The sequence below is a fragment of the Oncorhynchus kisutch genome, linkage group LG16 (assembly GCF_002021735.2).
Source record: "Oncorhynchus kisutch isolate 150728-3 linkage group LG16, Okis_V2, whole genome shotgun sequence".
In the NCBI taxonomy this organism is placed as follows: Eukaryota; Metazoa; Chordata; class Actinopteri; order Salmoniformes; family Salmonidae; genus Oncorhynchus; species Oncorhynchus kisutch.
The window spans coordinates 11,553,255-11,568,418 of NC_034189.2; the positions used below are offsets into that span (position 1 = coordinate 11,553,255).

At 41.4% G+C, this 15,164-nt stretch overlaps 1 protein-coding gene across 1 annotated transcript; it reads right to left on the minus strand.

Moving 5' to 3' along the window:
* Positions 1-1,578: 1,578 nt before the first annotated feature.
* LOC109882263 (prefoldin subunit 3-like) lies at positions 1,579-12,656 on the minus strand. The gene is made up of 6 exons (XM_020474370.2): positions 12,425-12,656; positions 11,911-12,035; positions 6,851-6,917; positions 6,513-6,611; positions 6,144-6,282; positions 1,579-2,748 (listed from the first exon to the last, which is right to left on the minus strand). The coding sequence occupies exons 1-6, from the start codon at positions 12,503-12,505 to the stop codon at positions 2,672-2,674; spliced, it is 588 nt and encodes a 195-aa protein (XP_020329959.1). The 5' UTR covers positions 12,506-12,656; the 3' UTR covers positions 1,579-2,671.
* Positions 12,657-15,164: the final 2,508 nt, after the last annotated feature.

Below are 15,164 nucleotides of genomic sequence, written 5' to 3' on the forward strand. Positions count from 1 at the left end.
TTTATCTAGCGTGTCCTGCGTTGCATATAATCGATGAGGTGCGTATTCGCGAAAAAGGACTGTCGTTGCTCCAACGTGTACCTAACCATAAACACCAATGCCTTTCTTAAAATCAATACACAGAAGTGTATATTTTTTAAACCTGCATATTTAGCTAAAATAAATCCAGGTTAGCAGGCCATATTAACCAGGTGAAATTGTGGCACTTCTCTTGCGTTCATTGCACGGAGTCAGTGTATATGCAACAGTTTGGGCCACCTAATTTGCCAGAGTTTTACATAATTATGACTTAACATTGAAGGTTGTGCAATGTAACAGGAATGTTTAGACTTAGGGATGCCACCGTTAGATAAAATACAGAACGGTTCCGTATTTCACTGAAAGAATAAACGTCTTTTGTGTTTGAGATGATAGTTTCCGGACTCGACCATATTAATGACCTACGGCTCGTATTTCTGTGTGTTATTATGTTATAACTAAGTCTATGATTTGATAGAGCAATCTGACTGAGCGATGGTAGGCACCAGCAGGTTCGTAAGCATTAATTCAAACAGTACTTTCGTGCGTTTGACAGCAGCTCTGAAGCATTGCGCTGTTTATCAACTCCCGAGACGTCACTCGCTCTGAGACTTGGAGTAGTTGTTCCCCTTGCTCTGCATGGGTAACGCTGCTTCGAGGGTGGCTGTTGTCAATGTGTTCCTGGTTCAAGCCCAGGTAGGAGCGAGGAGAGGGACGGAAGCTATACTGGTTACACTGGCAATACTAAAGTGCCTATAAGAACATCCAATAGTCAAAGGTTAATGAAATACAAATGGTATAGAGAGAAAGTCATAAATACCATATTAACTACAACCTTGGAATATTGAAGTCTCATGTTAAAAGGAACCACCAGCTTTCATATGTTCTCATGTTCTGAGCAAGGAACTGAAACATTAGCTTACTTACATGGCACATATTGCACTTTTACTTTCTTCTCAAACACTTTGTTTTTGCATTATTTAAACCAAATTGAACATGTTTCATTATTTATTTGAGGCTAAATAGATTGATGTATTAAGTTAAAATAAGTGTTCATTCAGAATTGTTGTAATTGTCATTATTACAAATACATTGTAAAAATGAAAATATAAAACATTTTGACCGATTAATCGGTATCGGCTTTTTTTTGGTCCTCCAATAATCGGTATCGGCGTTGAAAAATCATAATCGGTCGACCTCTAATCATCACCCATTGTTTGTTTTTTTATACGCAACAGGTCCAGTTGGTGGAAACATAGCCTACCACTGATAGGAAAAATTCTCTCTATGCGGATTCTAGAATATTCACATGAAAATCTGTTCGAAATCTAGTTACCATATTCCTCCAGCAGTTTCTCAACAATCTAGTTCAATGGAAATCCACAGTAGCAGGCTATTTTCTTTGCCATCTTTTTAAATAATAATACCAAAGAAAAGTGGACAAATTGATGGAAAACATAGCTATTGTTGCATGACTATTCCGTTTGGAATTAGCAAGAGCAGATACTGACTGGCACCAAACACAGATCACATAGAACACAGGACCATTTCTCTTTCACAAAATTTTCATAATTTTTTTAGTTTGTCATTTCTTTTTTCCACTTCAGTATTCTAATGAATACAACGTGACGTTGAGAAAGAGGAGGAGGGAAGACAGGAGGAATATAAAATAAACACAGACAGACACAGACGCAGCAGAAGAGACTACATCCGAAATGGGACCCTATTCACTACCTAGTGCACTACTTCTGGGAATAAGGTGCCATTTCAGATGCAGTCGAGGGACGAGGAGTGAGGGACGGAACCCACAAGAGAGTGGGCTCGACATTTAAACATTCTCATAATCACAGGAAGGTGTCAACTTGAACTGGTGAGATGCTCCTCCTCTTCTCCCATTTCCTGCCCAGCGAGGATTATGGGTAATGTAATAGCAGGATGTGTTCTGAAAGCAAACCAAGGCCCCAAACGAGTACATAGCAAAGATCAACGTCAGTAAGAGTTTGTAAGAAGAAGCAGCACACAACTTAAAATGGCAGAAAACACAACGAGAGGAGGAAGAAATGTAGGACCGCGACAACCTAAAGACTAAGCAGGGGGTTCAAAAAGATTTTAAATCCTAATAAAAGAATACAAAAAACTGCCGGAGTAACTTTTGTTTTGTCTTTTTTTACTTGAAAAAATACTTTAAAAAGTAACAAATCAATAGAATAAGGCTTGGTCCACATCCCAAATGGAATCCTACTCCCTATACAGTGCACTGCAGTGGAGGCGGAGGGGAGGACGGCTCATAATGTCTGGAATGGAGTGTTTCTGCTCCAGCCATGGCCACGAGCCCTCCCTCCCGAATAATTAAGATGCCACCAACCTCCTGTGATGCACTGCTTTGGATGTAGTGCACTACCCTATGGGCCCTGGTTAAATGTAGTGCACTACCCTATGGGCCCTGGTATTAAGTAGTGCACTACCCTATGGGCCCTGGTTAAAAGTAGTGCACTACCCTATGGGCCCTGGTTAAAAGTAGTGCACTAAATATGGAATAGGGTGCCATTTAGGTCGCAAACATGTTGTAGAGACTAGAGATGTGAACATGGAGTTGGGGCGGGTTACTGGGGGGGGGGGGGGGGTATATTTATTGTGGGGGGGTCCCCCTCTCTCAAGACTTCTTGACTGATTTAAGGAGGTTGTCCTTGCTCCTCCTCTTAACGTCAAAGTTGTAGACTCGTGCCATGTCTGAGGGAGGCGATAGGTTAAGGATTACACACTTCTCAGTTTGAAATTTTTTGTCTAGTATTTTCAGAAGCACTGTAAACACTGTCGTTACCAGTCTATCAAAACAACAGTACTTACCAACAGTTTAAACAAGATCCAATTGTCAACGCGAACTATGTAACTCAGTTTCAAAATGTTATTTTCTCCTGGTTCGTGTCGACTGAACACAACCCAACTTTCCCTGCTTTGACACACCCATCTGCCACACCTGCACCCGTAACTCTGCCCTGCCAGACCATAAACTGTCTCAAGTTGTAAAACCATAAGACAAGGCAGCACCCAAAGACCAGTTTAACCATCCCTGACACACAGAGAACATTGTATCACAGCTTTCTTCACTCAGGGTATCTGTAGGTTCCATCAGGTTCAATTTAAGACTTTACTTTTTTTTTTAATGGCACTTGAAATGCAATATAATACCAATTAGGATCTGCGTGCGCCACAAACCTGCTAATATTCACATTTTTTAGCATCGTCACCAATAGAAATAAAGAGTTGGTTAATCAGCTTGAAATGCCATTGACAGAGCTTTAGTATAGGAAGTAGAATTGACTACTGAGATGGTATTCAAGTAACTTGGTTCATCTAGGCAGGAATGCATGATTGAAGATATTTTCATGTGCACTGCAACCTAATCCAGTGATCGTCATAAACTTCGGGTAGACAATTAAGACTATTGTCGTTATATTTGTGTGTTAAAATAGGTCAATATTTTTTGTTGTTGTTAAATATAGATGAATTTGCCGAAATCTTTATGTGCACTATTATATTTGGTGCTAATTCACCAGCTGGGTAAGTGGAAACTCAAAACACTGAGCTAGATCACTCCCTCTAAATCTAATTTTCACTGGAAGTAGCCAGGTTTTAATCTAACAGTAAAGTAATTATTTGTGTCCCAAATAAAGATGTTGATGTCATAGCCTAATACCCAATGAGGCCGAGGCTCATTTCACGCTCTCCATATCAATCTCTCTGTTGTAAAATACACAGCTGAGAAATGTAAAAATTAAAATTAAAAACATATAAAAAATAAATATATATATATATATTTATTTACATTTCTCAGCTGTGTATTTTACAACAGAGAGATTGATATGGAGAGCGTGAAATGACATCAACATCTTTATTTGGGACACAAATAATTAGAGAAGATGTTCTTAGCTTTATGCAGATATATATATATATATATCTGCATAAAGCTAAGAACATCTTTTCTTCAACTGTGGCAACTATTACCAGGGCCTAAAACTATCGGTTTTTACACCAGCCACTGTGGCAGGTAGTTTTTTTTTTTAAACCAGCCACTGTGGCAGGTAGGTTTTCTTAAACCAGCCAAGCGGTTGTTGTTGTTGTTGCCACAATTACACAAAGAAACACAGAACAGATGAGCTTAGTAATGTTGGGGCGGTTAGAGCGTTGGGCCAGTAAAACGTATTACTAGTAAGATCTCATTTAATTATCCGTGACCTGAGTATTTTAACAAAAATAAGTGACAAAAACAAAGAAAGTTAAATTGCCCTTTTAAGGTTACCGTGGTAACAGGGCCACTGATTAATCACCATGCCGGTGAGAATGTCACTACTAGAGGCCAGATGTCTCTTTTTGCTAGCAGTAGGAGCAAACTGAAACGTTGAAAAGCAACCTAGCGTGTGAACAAAACAAATGTAAATAGCCAAGAAACACGAGGACAAAGTCTCACTTCTGTAGACTTTAGAGTAAATTAGAACAACTTACGTCTGTGTCCATTGGTTCTTAAAGAAAAACTAAATCACTCAGCACTTACAGCCCCCAGGCAGTGTTAACGCGTAAGGTGGGAGAGCTTGCACTTGTTCCCATACGGGATTATTTTTTATTAAAACGCTTACACTGTAGGGCCCGGCGTGGTACCACCTGAATTAGACTTTCTCACACACTAATGCCAAAATTTACCTGCGTTTTGGCAGGCGGCGGGTGTTAATTTTAGACCCCGAGTATTACACAGGATAGCGGTGTTTTTCTTATAGATAGAAATCATATATATATATAGATTTGTTTTCTACAGGAGAGCAGTGTGAAAGGCAGAAAAAAAGTGCCTTGCTAATTATCATTATCATTATCCCAGAAAAACAGGGACACATTGATTAGAGGAATTATGGAGATACTGCACTTTACGGTTTTAAAAAAAAATCGCTTAATAGCTAAACAGTTAACTAGAACGCTAACGAGTGAGCTAACTAATCAAGCTAAAAACAATGTTTCGAATCGGCTATCTATTTTGTAGCCTAACTTCCTCGCTGTGCCCTCTCGGCTGGCCATAGCCGGCAGACTTGCAGTGGCACACAGAGAGAGACACAGTCGTAGGCTACATGTGGAACTCTCTTAGCATCTTGAAAATGCGCCTCGGTAAGAAAAGGCTTAATTTAATGTTTTTATTTTATTTGCCAGCTGCATAACATAGCAGAAACACCATAGTCATCTCTGGCTGCATTTCTAAGACCATTGACAACTGAATTTAAGACAATTTAAGGCCTTTAATTTAGATAAATTCATTTAAGACTAAGGACCTGCGGACACCCTGGCAGTGCCCATGAACCCAGGCTGCCCATGAACCCAGGCTGCCCATTGACCCAGGCTGCCTACGGACCTATTAACCCACGCTGCCTATTGACCCACGCTGCCTACGGACCTATTAACCCAGGCTGCCCATTAACCCACGCGGCCCATTGACCCAGGCGGCCCATTGACCCAGGCTGCCTACGGACCTATTAACCCGCGCTGACTACGGACCTATTAACCCGCGTTGACTACGGACCTATTAACCCGCGTTGACTACGGACCTATTAACCCGCGTTGACTACGGACCTATTAACCCGCGCTGACTACGGACCTATTAACCCGCGCTGACTACGGACCTATTAACCCGCGCTGACTACGGACCTATTAACCGCGCTGACTACGGACCTATTAACCGCGCTGACTACGGACCTATTAACCCGCGCTGACTACGGACCTATTAACCCGCGCTGACTACGAACCTTTTAACCCGCGCTGACTACAGACCTATTAACCCGCGCTGACTACAGACCTATTAACCCGCGCTGACTATGGACCCATTAACCCGCGCTGACTACGGACCTATTAACCCACGCTGCCTAGGCCTATATGCTTGCTTCAGGATACAGTTCACATCTCTACTAAATTCTGAGTTTCCCAACTCTCTTGACGGACCACCAGACACATTTTTGTTCTACCCCTGCACTGGTAGAACTTTTGGAACTTCAGAACACTTTTGGCAGCATCACATACTTCTCCAGAATCCGATCCTGTTCACCCATAGTCCCTGGGCTGAGTGGGCCTATATTTCAGCGTAAGGATACTGACTTCGGTGGTGGTGAACTGGTCTCTGAGGAAGTCCAGGTCTTCCTCCAGGGAGTCTAGGTTGCGTGATGCGGTCGCTAGGTTCTTCTCCAGAAGAGACTGGGCCTCGTCGATGTCATACTCCAACATCACATTGGCCTGGGTGAGGGGATAGAGGGAAGAAAGGGAGGTTAGAGTATGGAATGGTAGTATATTGTAGTTTTTACTATTGCTTGCTTAATGGTTCCTTCCTAGGAGAAACTGGGAATTTTCCCTAACAAGGCTCCTTCTAGCCTTCATTTAAGAGGGGTGGGAGGTGGGTCAGTACAAAGAACATCACTTTGGATATACATGCACAGGCTGAGGAGGATCAATCCCAAAGTACTCACCCCTAGCCACAGGCACACTTTGTCGGTGGGCGGGACTGACGCCTTGCAGTATACGTTGTCAGCCAATAGGAAGTGTGTCTCCATCGGGTCTGTGGTTTCCTATTGGACGAGAGGAGCGGGACACAGGGTGAAACCCAATACTCTACCGTGGTTTCCTGTCCTCAGTCCCTCCCCCTCTGAAGGCTCTGGATAAGGAACAGTTTCCACCATATTGCTTACAGGTCTGTAAACATTGAACAGTTAGGGCCGAGGAGGAGGAGTAGGGAGAAAACGGGGACGGGATGGCAAGGTCTGAGGAGAAGACAAAGTAAGTAAACCCCACATATTTGTTTGTTTACCTTCTTCTTCTGCATGTGTCGTAGGATTTCTAGAGTCTGCTTGATCTGTGGGATCTGGCTTTTCAACCTGAGGATCGCAGCGAGAAACACCATAGAAGAATTAGAATCATTGTATTACATCTCAGGGTTTCCTTTAGCCGCTAATTGCCGGCTATTGGCTGATAAAATAAATGGAGAAAAAAAACAGATAAATAAAATTGTAGCCGGGCCGGGGCTGCATATCATAGGCTACATCCCGATTTCATGTGTCGGCACCATTCCCTCACTCCTTGCATGTTGCAGCGAGAGCGCGAGCACGAGCGAGAGAGCGCACGAGCGAGAGAGCGCACGAGCGAGAAGCCTTGGGCTACTGTTGACCGAAGGAGGCTGCATTTTTTTATTTTAGTCAAATGAAAGTTAGAGATGCCTATAGTCGGCGATTCAGATGTAGGAATTGATGCCTAATTTATTACATTTTCAGCTTCCAGGAATTGTGTATAGATCCATGCGACATGGGGCCGAGCATTATCATGCTGAAACATGATGGCGGCGGATGACTGGCACGACAATGAGCCTCAGGATGTCACAGTATCGCTGTGTATTCAAATTGCCATCAATAAAATGCAATTGTGTTTGTTGTCCATAGCTTATGCCTGCCCATACCATAACCCCACAGCCAACATGGTGCACTCTGGTCACAATGTTGACATCAGCAAACCGCTTGTCCACACGACACCATACACATGGTCTGTGATTGTGAGGCCGGTTGGACGTACTGCCAAATTCCCTAAAATGATGTTGTATGCGGCTTATGGTAGAGAAATTAACATTACATTCTCTGGCAACAGCTCTGGTGGACATTCCTGCAGTCAGCATGCCACTCAAAACTTAACACATCTGTGGCATTGTGTGAAAAAACTGCACATTTTAGTGGCCTTATATTGTCCACCAGCACAAGGTGGAATGTGTAATGATCATGCTGTTTAATCAGCTTCTTGATAAATGAAGCAAATTAAGGAAACTAAACAATTAAATAATGTAGACTACACCAACTGAAGGTAACTAACAGTAAATTGGCAGTGGAATGTGTTGTTATTAGGCCTACTGACGATTTATCCTGATAGTAGCTAATATTTAACATGTTAAAAATAGGAAACAAAGTCGGGGTATTCTAGAATTAAGAAACTAAGTTAAAATGCCGTACAATTTCAAATTAAATTTAAATTCTGCATAATGGAAGAGGATTTCATAAACATTACTTTGGGAAAGTTGATATGCTTCAGTTTTGCTGCCATATGACTGGTTTCACATTTGTCTCTAGCGATTAGAACTAAAATATGTATTATTTAACTAGGCAAGTCAATTCTGATTTACAATGACGGCCTAGGAACAGTGGGTGTATGGCAATACTATTCAAAATCAAATCAAATTTTATTTGTCACATACACATGGTTAGCAGATGTTAATGCGAGTGTAGCGAAATGCTTGTGCTTCTAGTTCCGACAATGCAGTAATAACCAACAAGTAATCTAGCTAACAATTCCAAAACTACTACCTTATAGACACAAGTGTAAGGGGATAAAGAATATGTACATAAAGATATATGAATGAGTGATGGTACAGAGCGGCATAGGCAAGATACAGTAGATGGTATTGAGTGCAGTATATACCTATGAGATGAGTATTTAAACAAAGTGGCACAGTTAAAGTGGCTAGTGATACATGTATTACATAAAGATGCAGTAGATGATATAGAGTACAGTATATACGTATACATATGAGATGAATAATGTAGGGTATGTAAACATTATATTAGGTAGCATTGTTAAATAAGAAGGAATTGCAAACTGTGTGTGGTAGAATTGAGGTACACTAATGGTAGCACAGGTGCAAAGCCTAACCAACTGAAAGGGACATACGTGAAACCTAAACCGTTACCGGCAGCAGAGCAGCTGCATTGTGAATTCATGTGGAATGTCATGAATTTCTCTTATCGCTTTAATGTTAAACCATTATTCTTTTTTTATGGAAGTTTAAACGTTAAGAGAATGTTTCCATTTGTCACATGCCTAATATAGGTGCACTTCACTAGGTAACGGCCCTGCTACACTCGAGGAATTGCTTCCTGTGAAAATCAATTAAAGTCGCTACACGGTCACGGGTGAACCTCAGCCACGCTCAAGGTACTAAACGATATCATAACCGCCATCGATAAAAGACAGTACTGTGCAGGAGTCTTCATCGACCTTGCCAAGGCTTTCGACTCCATCAATCACCATATTCTTATCGGCAGACTCAGTAGCCTCGGTTTTTCGGATGACTGCCTTGCCTGGTTCACCAATTACTTTGCAGACAGAGTTCAGTGCGTCAAATCGGAGGGCATGCTGTCCGGTCCTCTGGCAGTCTCTATGGGGGTGCCACAGGGTTCAATCCTCGGGCCGACTCTTTTCTCTGTATATATCAATGATGTTGCTCTTGCTGCGGGCAATTCCCTGATCCACCTCTACGCAGACGACACCATTCTATATACTTCCGGCCCGTCCTTGGACACTGTGCTATCTAACCTCCAAACGAGCTTCAATGCCATACAACACTCCTTCCGTGGCCTCCAACTGCCAAATGCATGCTTTTCAACCGTTCGCTGCCTGCACCCGCACGCCTGACCAGCATCACCACCCTGGATGGTTCTGACCTTGAATATGTGGACATCTATAAGTACCTAGGTGTCTGGCTAGACTGTAAACTCTCCTTCCAGACCCATATCAAACATCTCCAATCCAAAGTAAAATCTAGAATTGGCTTCCTATTTCGCAACAAAGCATCCTTCACTCATGCTGCCAAACATACCCTAGTAAAACTGACTATCCTACCGATCCTCGACGATGTCATCTACAAAATTGCTTCCAACACTCTACTCAGCAAACTGGATGCAGTTAATCACAGTGCCATCCGTTTTGTCACTAAAGCACCTTATACCACCCACCACTGCGACTTGTACGCTCTAGTCGGCTGGCCCTCGCTACATATTCGTCGCCAGACCCACTGGCTCCAGGTCATCTACAAGTCCATGCTAGGTAAAGCTCCGCCTTATCTCAGTTCACTGGTCACGATGGCAACACCCATCCGTAGCACGCGCTCCAGCAGGTGTATCTCACTGATCATCCCTAAAGCCAACACCTCATTTGGCCGCCTTTCGTTCCAGTTCTCTGCTGCCTGTGACTGGAACGAATTGCAAAAATCGTTGAAGTTGGAGACTTATCTCCCTCACCAACTTCAAACATCTGCTATCTGAGCAGTTAACCGATCGCTGCAGCTGTACATTGTCTATCGGTAAATAGCCCACCCATTTTTACCTACCTCATCCCCATACTGTTTTTATTTATTTACTTTTCTGCTCTTTTGCACACCAATATCTCTACCTGTACATGACCATCTGATCATTTATCACTCCAGTGTTATTAATCTGCAAAATTGTAATTATTCGCCTACCTCCTCATGCCTTTTGCACACATTGTATATAGACTCCCCTTTTTTTTTCTCTACTGTGTTATTGACTTGTTAATTGTTTAATCCATGTGTAACTCTGTGTTGTCTGTTCACACTGCTATGCTTTATCTTGGCCAGGTCGCAGTTGCAAATGAGAACTTGTTCTCAACTAGACTACCTGGTTAAATAAAGGTGTTCTCAACTAGCCTACCTGGTTAAATAAAGGTGTTCTCAACTAGCCTACCTGGTTAAATAAAGGTGTTCTCAACTAGCCTACCTGGTTAAATAAAGGTGTTCTCAACTAGCCTACCTGGTTAAATAAAGGTGTTCTCAACTAGCCTACCTGGTTAAATAAAGGTGTTCTCAACTAGCCTACCTGGTTAAATAAAGGTGTTCTCAACTAGCCTACCTGGTTAAATAAAGGTGTTCTCAACTAGCCTACCTGGTTAAATAAAGGTGAAATAAAAATAAATAAAAAAACTGCCCGTGTTGTGCTCGCGTTGCATCACGTTCAATGACAGCGTCCAAGCGCAAGAATCGCAGAGGATCAATTCTCGATAAATGATGCGCGCCTTTATTCTATCTTGCGAATTTAAAGAATGAGAAGTGGTCTCGACTGTACACCACTTGTTATTTTACTTAGATTTATGTAGTCAAGAAGCTACTCCTAGCTAGCAGATACTTGACTCAGGGGTCACGTTAGAGTTCAGAAAATCTGCCTTCTCATAACGCTGACCATCACAAAATCGCATTTTAAACCATTTCACCTGCATTTTATATTGAAAGTCAGTTTTTTTTTTGTTGCTTCAATAGAGTGATCACGGATGTGCAACTATAGTTTTCTTTCACATAAAATATATTAGTGTAACACATTCGGCAGAAAATAGCTTAATTTTCATCAAAAGACATCAGTGCAATGTCAGGCACAAGTAAATGAGTTTACACTGAAAAAGCAAGGTAATTTTTCAAAACCAATGCCTGGCCATCATATTTCTAAATGTTTCTCATGTAAAGAATGTAGCCAGGTACATTGCTTCATGTTTTGCTTGAGGCTAATCTTGCATATTACCAGAGAAAAGTAGGCTACTCCGAGAAAATTACCAGAGAAAGGTAGGCTACACCGAGAGAATTACCAGAGAAAAGTAGCTTCTGTCAGAGAGCTGTCTGCTGATGACCATTTGTGAATTCTCATCTAAGTGGAGAAGGGCAACTAAAGCACAAAGTTAGTCTGATGCCGAGGAGAACTTACAACAAGAAGCATTGTAGATAGGCATTTACAAAACGCAGAAAGATATTTCTTATGCATTCAACAAATATATATTCTGCGTGTATACAGAATTCTGCATTAACGCGACCACTGTGACTGTTCACAATGTAAACAAAAGTAACCTATGAGGATAATTTAGTACAACCACTAGCAACAATTTAATGAGTACTCCTTGTTGGCCGTCATTGTAAATAAGAATTTGTTATTTAACTGACTTGCCTAGTTAAATAAAGTTTCAAATGTAAATATATATAAAATCCAGAGCAATTTACAGTAATGAGTGCATACATTCTCATCCGTTTTCGTACTGGTCCACCGTGGGGCCTACCTTTGTTTCTTCTGCGCCAAGTTGAGCTCCATATACTTGTATTTCTGGTACTGTTCATCCAGTTTCCGCAGTACGGCGTCTGCGGTGTCGTTGCCTGGCTGCTTCATAAACGACTCGACATCCTCCTACAACGGTTGACAAACTAACGTTAGCTAATATTAACGTTATATCAGACGAGTCATTCTCACACTAAACCTATGGTGACATACAAGGTAGTTAACGTTAGATAACTGTTTAATTGCATTTGGATGACAAAGAGAAAATTGGATATGTAGCCATGTCGGCTAATGGGCTTTTGTCGGGCGTTATTTCCCTAAAAGGATGTAAATGAACATAGCACCACTTTGCTAGATAACGTTAGCTACCTAGCATTAGCTTAGTTAGCATGTGTGACAGGCTAGCAGAGAGGCTGGACAACGGCGAATATAATTTTTTTTGAGAGAAACTTATTGCACAAAGTAACGTTATAAGCGACACACATAGTGTGTGTGTATATACTTTATATTTTACCCACCACAAATATTGCTTCGGGAATTCCGAGATGCTTTTTGCTTGTCGCCTGTACGGCATTGCTGCTGTCTATGGTCGTTGCCATCTTGGAAAAGACTTTCTACTCTCTCGTTACGTAGAAGTTGGGCGTGGGGTTCCTACTGAAGAGCTGCCCGTCAGAGAAGGACGAGTAAGCGAGACACCCCACTTGCTGTTCTTTTTCTGGTTCAATGGAAGTCAATGATTTAAGTAGACCAGACCCAGCAGCTATTACCACCTTGGGCGTTAAAGTAGACCGGAACTGGCATTTTTTTATAAAGTAAATTGCGAAAGTGAGCCATCTTTATTTATCGACCATCTTTTGGTGCCCGTCTTGAACGCTTGAGTTTGCGCTTGTGAAGTGGCTTACTTCTTTTCCTTATGTCCTCGATCACTAGGCTGACATGGTTAAATAAATATATTGGAAGACCATGTACATTTACTATTGTAGTAGGCTAGTGTAACAGTAAAATCTACTTTGCAAGGCTTGGGAACTGTCTAACAATCTGTTTGATTTGAATACCAGGGAAAACACAATAATACTTAAAAGATGATTGTTTTACAATTTGTTATCCATAATTTATACAGTTTCCATTTCACATCAAATTATGGAGACCTCATTGTTATTCTTTAACATAGCTCACACAGAACAACAGACAGAGAACCAAACATGGTTTTGCCCCCAATGTGTGATGATGATAGCCCTACTACACACATGGGTTCTAGGAGTTTCACATTTATTCAAGGATTTAAAATAATTTCTCACTTGGAAAATATATATTTGTATCTCTATTTTACCAGGTTAGTCTCATTAAAGGTTAAAAAATAAAATAATAATAAATTACATATTTTTGTTTTTCAGGGTTGAGTATTTTATTTCTTGCATTTCCACCCCTGCCTACTACTATGGACTTGATAACTATCTGATGAGCTAGCAACAAATAACAGTCTGCCCAACTTGGAACCAGGACATCATAAAAACACTGTAAAGACAATAAAACGATCCATCAACCACCACACCTTTATTGAGTGCCATGAAACCATACAGCAGCTATAGCTGCTGAGAAGTTGAGATTACTACTACTAGCTTATCCACCAAGATGCATTTCAACAGAGCTTATCCACCAAGATGCATTTCAACAGAGCTTATTCACCAAGATGCATTTCAACAGAGCTTATCCACCAAGATGCATTTCAACAGAGCTTATCCACCAAGACGCATTTCAACAGAGCTTATCCACCAAGACGCATTTCAACAGAGCTTATCCACCAAGACGCATTTCAACAGAGCTTATCCACCAAGACGCATTTCAACAGAGCTTATCCACCAAGATGCATTTCAACAGAGCTTATCCACCAAGACGCATTTCAACAGAGCTTATCCACCAAGATGCATTTCAACAGAGCTTATCCACCAAGACGCATTTCAACAGAGCTTATCCACCAAGATGCATTTCAACAGAGCTTATCCACCAAGATGCATTTCAACAGAGCTTATCCACCAAGATGCATTTCAACAGAGCTTATCCACCAAGATGCATTTCAACAGAGCTTATCCACCAAGACGCATTTCAACAGAGCTTATCCACCAAGACGCATTTCAACAGAGCTTATTCACCAAGATGCATTTCAACAGAGCTTATCCACCAAGATGCATTTCAACAGAGCTTATCCACCAAGACGCATTTCAACAGAGCTTATCCACCAAGATGCATTTCAACAGAGCTTATCCACCAAGACGCATTTCAACAGAGCTTATCCACCAAGATGCATTTCAACAGAGCTTATCCACCAAGACGCATTTCAACAGAGCTTATCCACCAAGATGCATTTCAACAGAGTTTATTCACCAAGATGCATTTCAACAGAGCTTATCCACCAAGATGCATTTCAACAGAGCTTATCCACCAAGATGCATTTCAACAGAGCTTATCCACCAAGATGCATTTCAACAGAGCTTATCCACCAAGATGCATTTCAACAGAGCTTATCCACCAAGACACATTTCAACAGAGCTTATCCACCAAGATGCATTTCAACAGAGCTTATCCACCAAGATGCATTTCAACAGAGCTTATCCACCAAGACGCATTTCAACAGAGCTTATCCACCAAGATGCATTTCAACAGAGCTTATCCACCAAGACGCATTTCAACAGAGCTTATCCACCAAGATGCATTTCAACAGAGCTTATCCACCAAGATGCATTTCAACAGAGCTTATCCACCAAGACGCATTTCAACAGAGCTTATCCACCAAGACGCATTTCAACAGAGCTTATCCACCAAAATGCATTTCAACAGAGCTTATCCACCAAGACGCATTTCAACAGAGCTTATCCACCAAGATGCATTTCAACAGAGCTTATTCACCAAGACGCATTTCAACAGAGCTTATCCACCAAGATGCATTTCAACAGAGTTTATCCACCAAGACGCATTTCAACAGAGCTTATTCACCAAGATGCATTTCAACAGAGTTTATCCACCAAGACGCATTTCAACAGAGCTTATCCACCAAGATGCATTTCAACAGAGCTTATTCACCAAGATGCATTTCAACAGAGTTTATCCACCAAGACGCATTTCAACAGAGCTTATCCACCAAGATGCATTTCAACAGAGTTTATCCACCAAGACGCATTTCAACAGAGCTTATCCACCAAGATGCATTTCAACAGAGTTTATCCACCAAGACGCATTTCAACAGAGCTTATCCACCAAGAT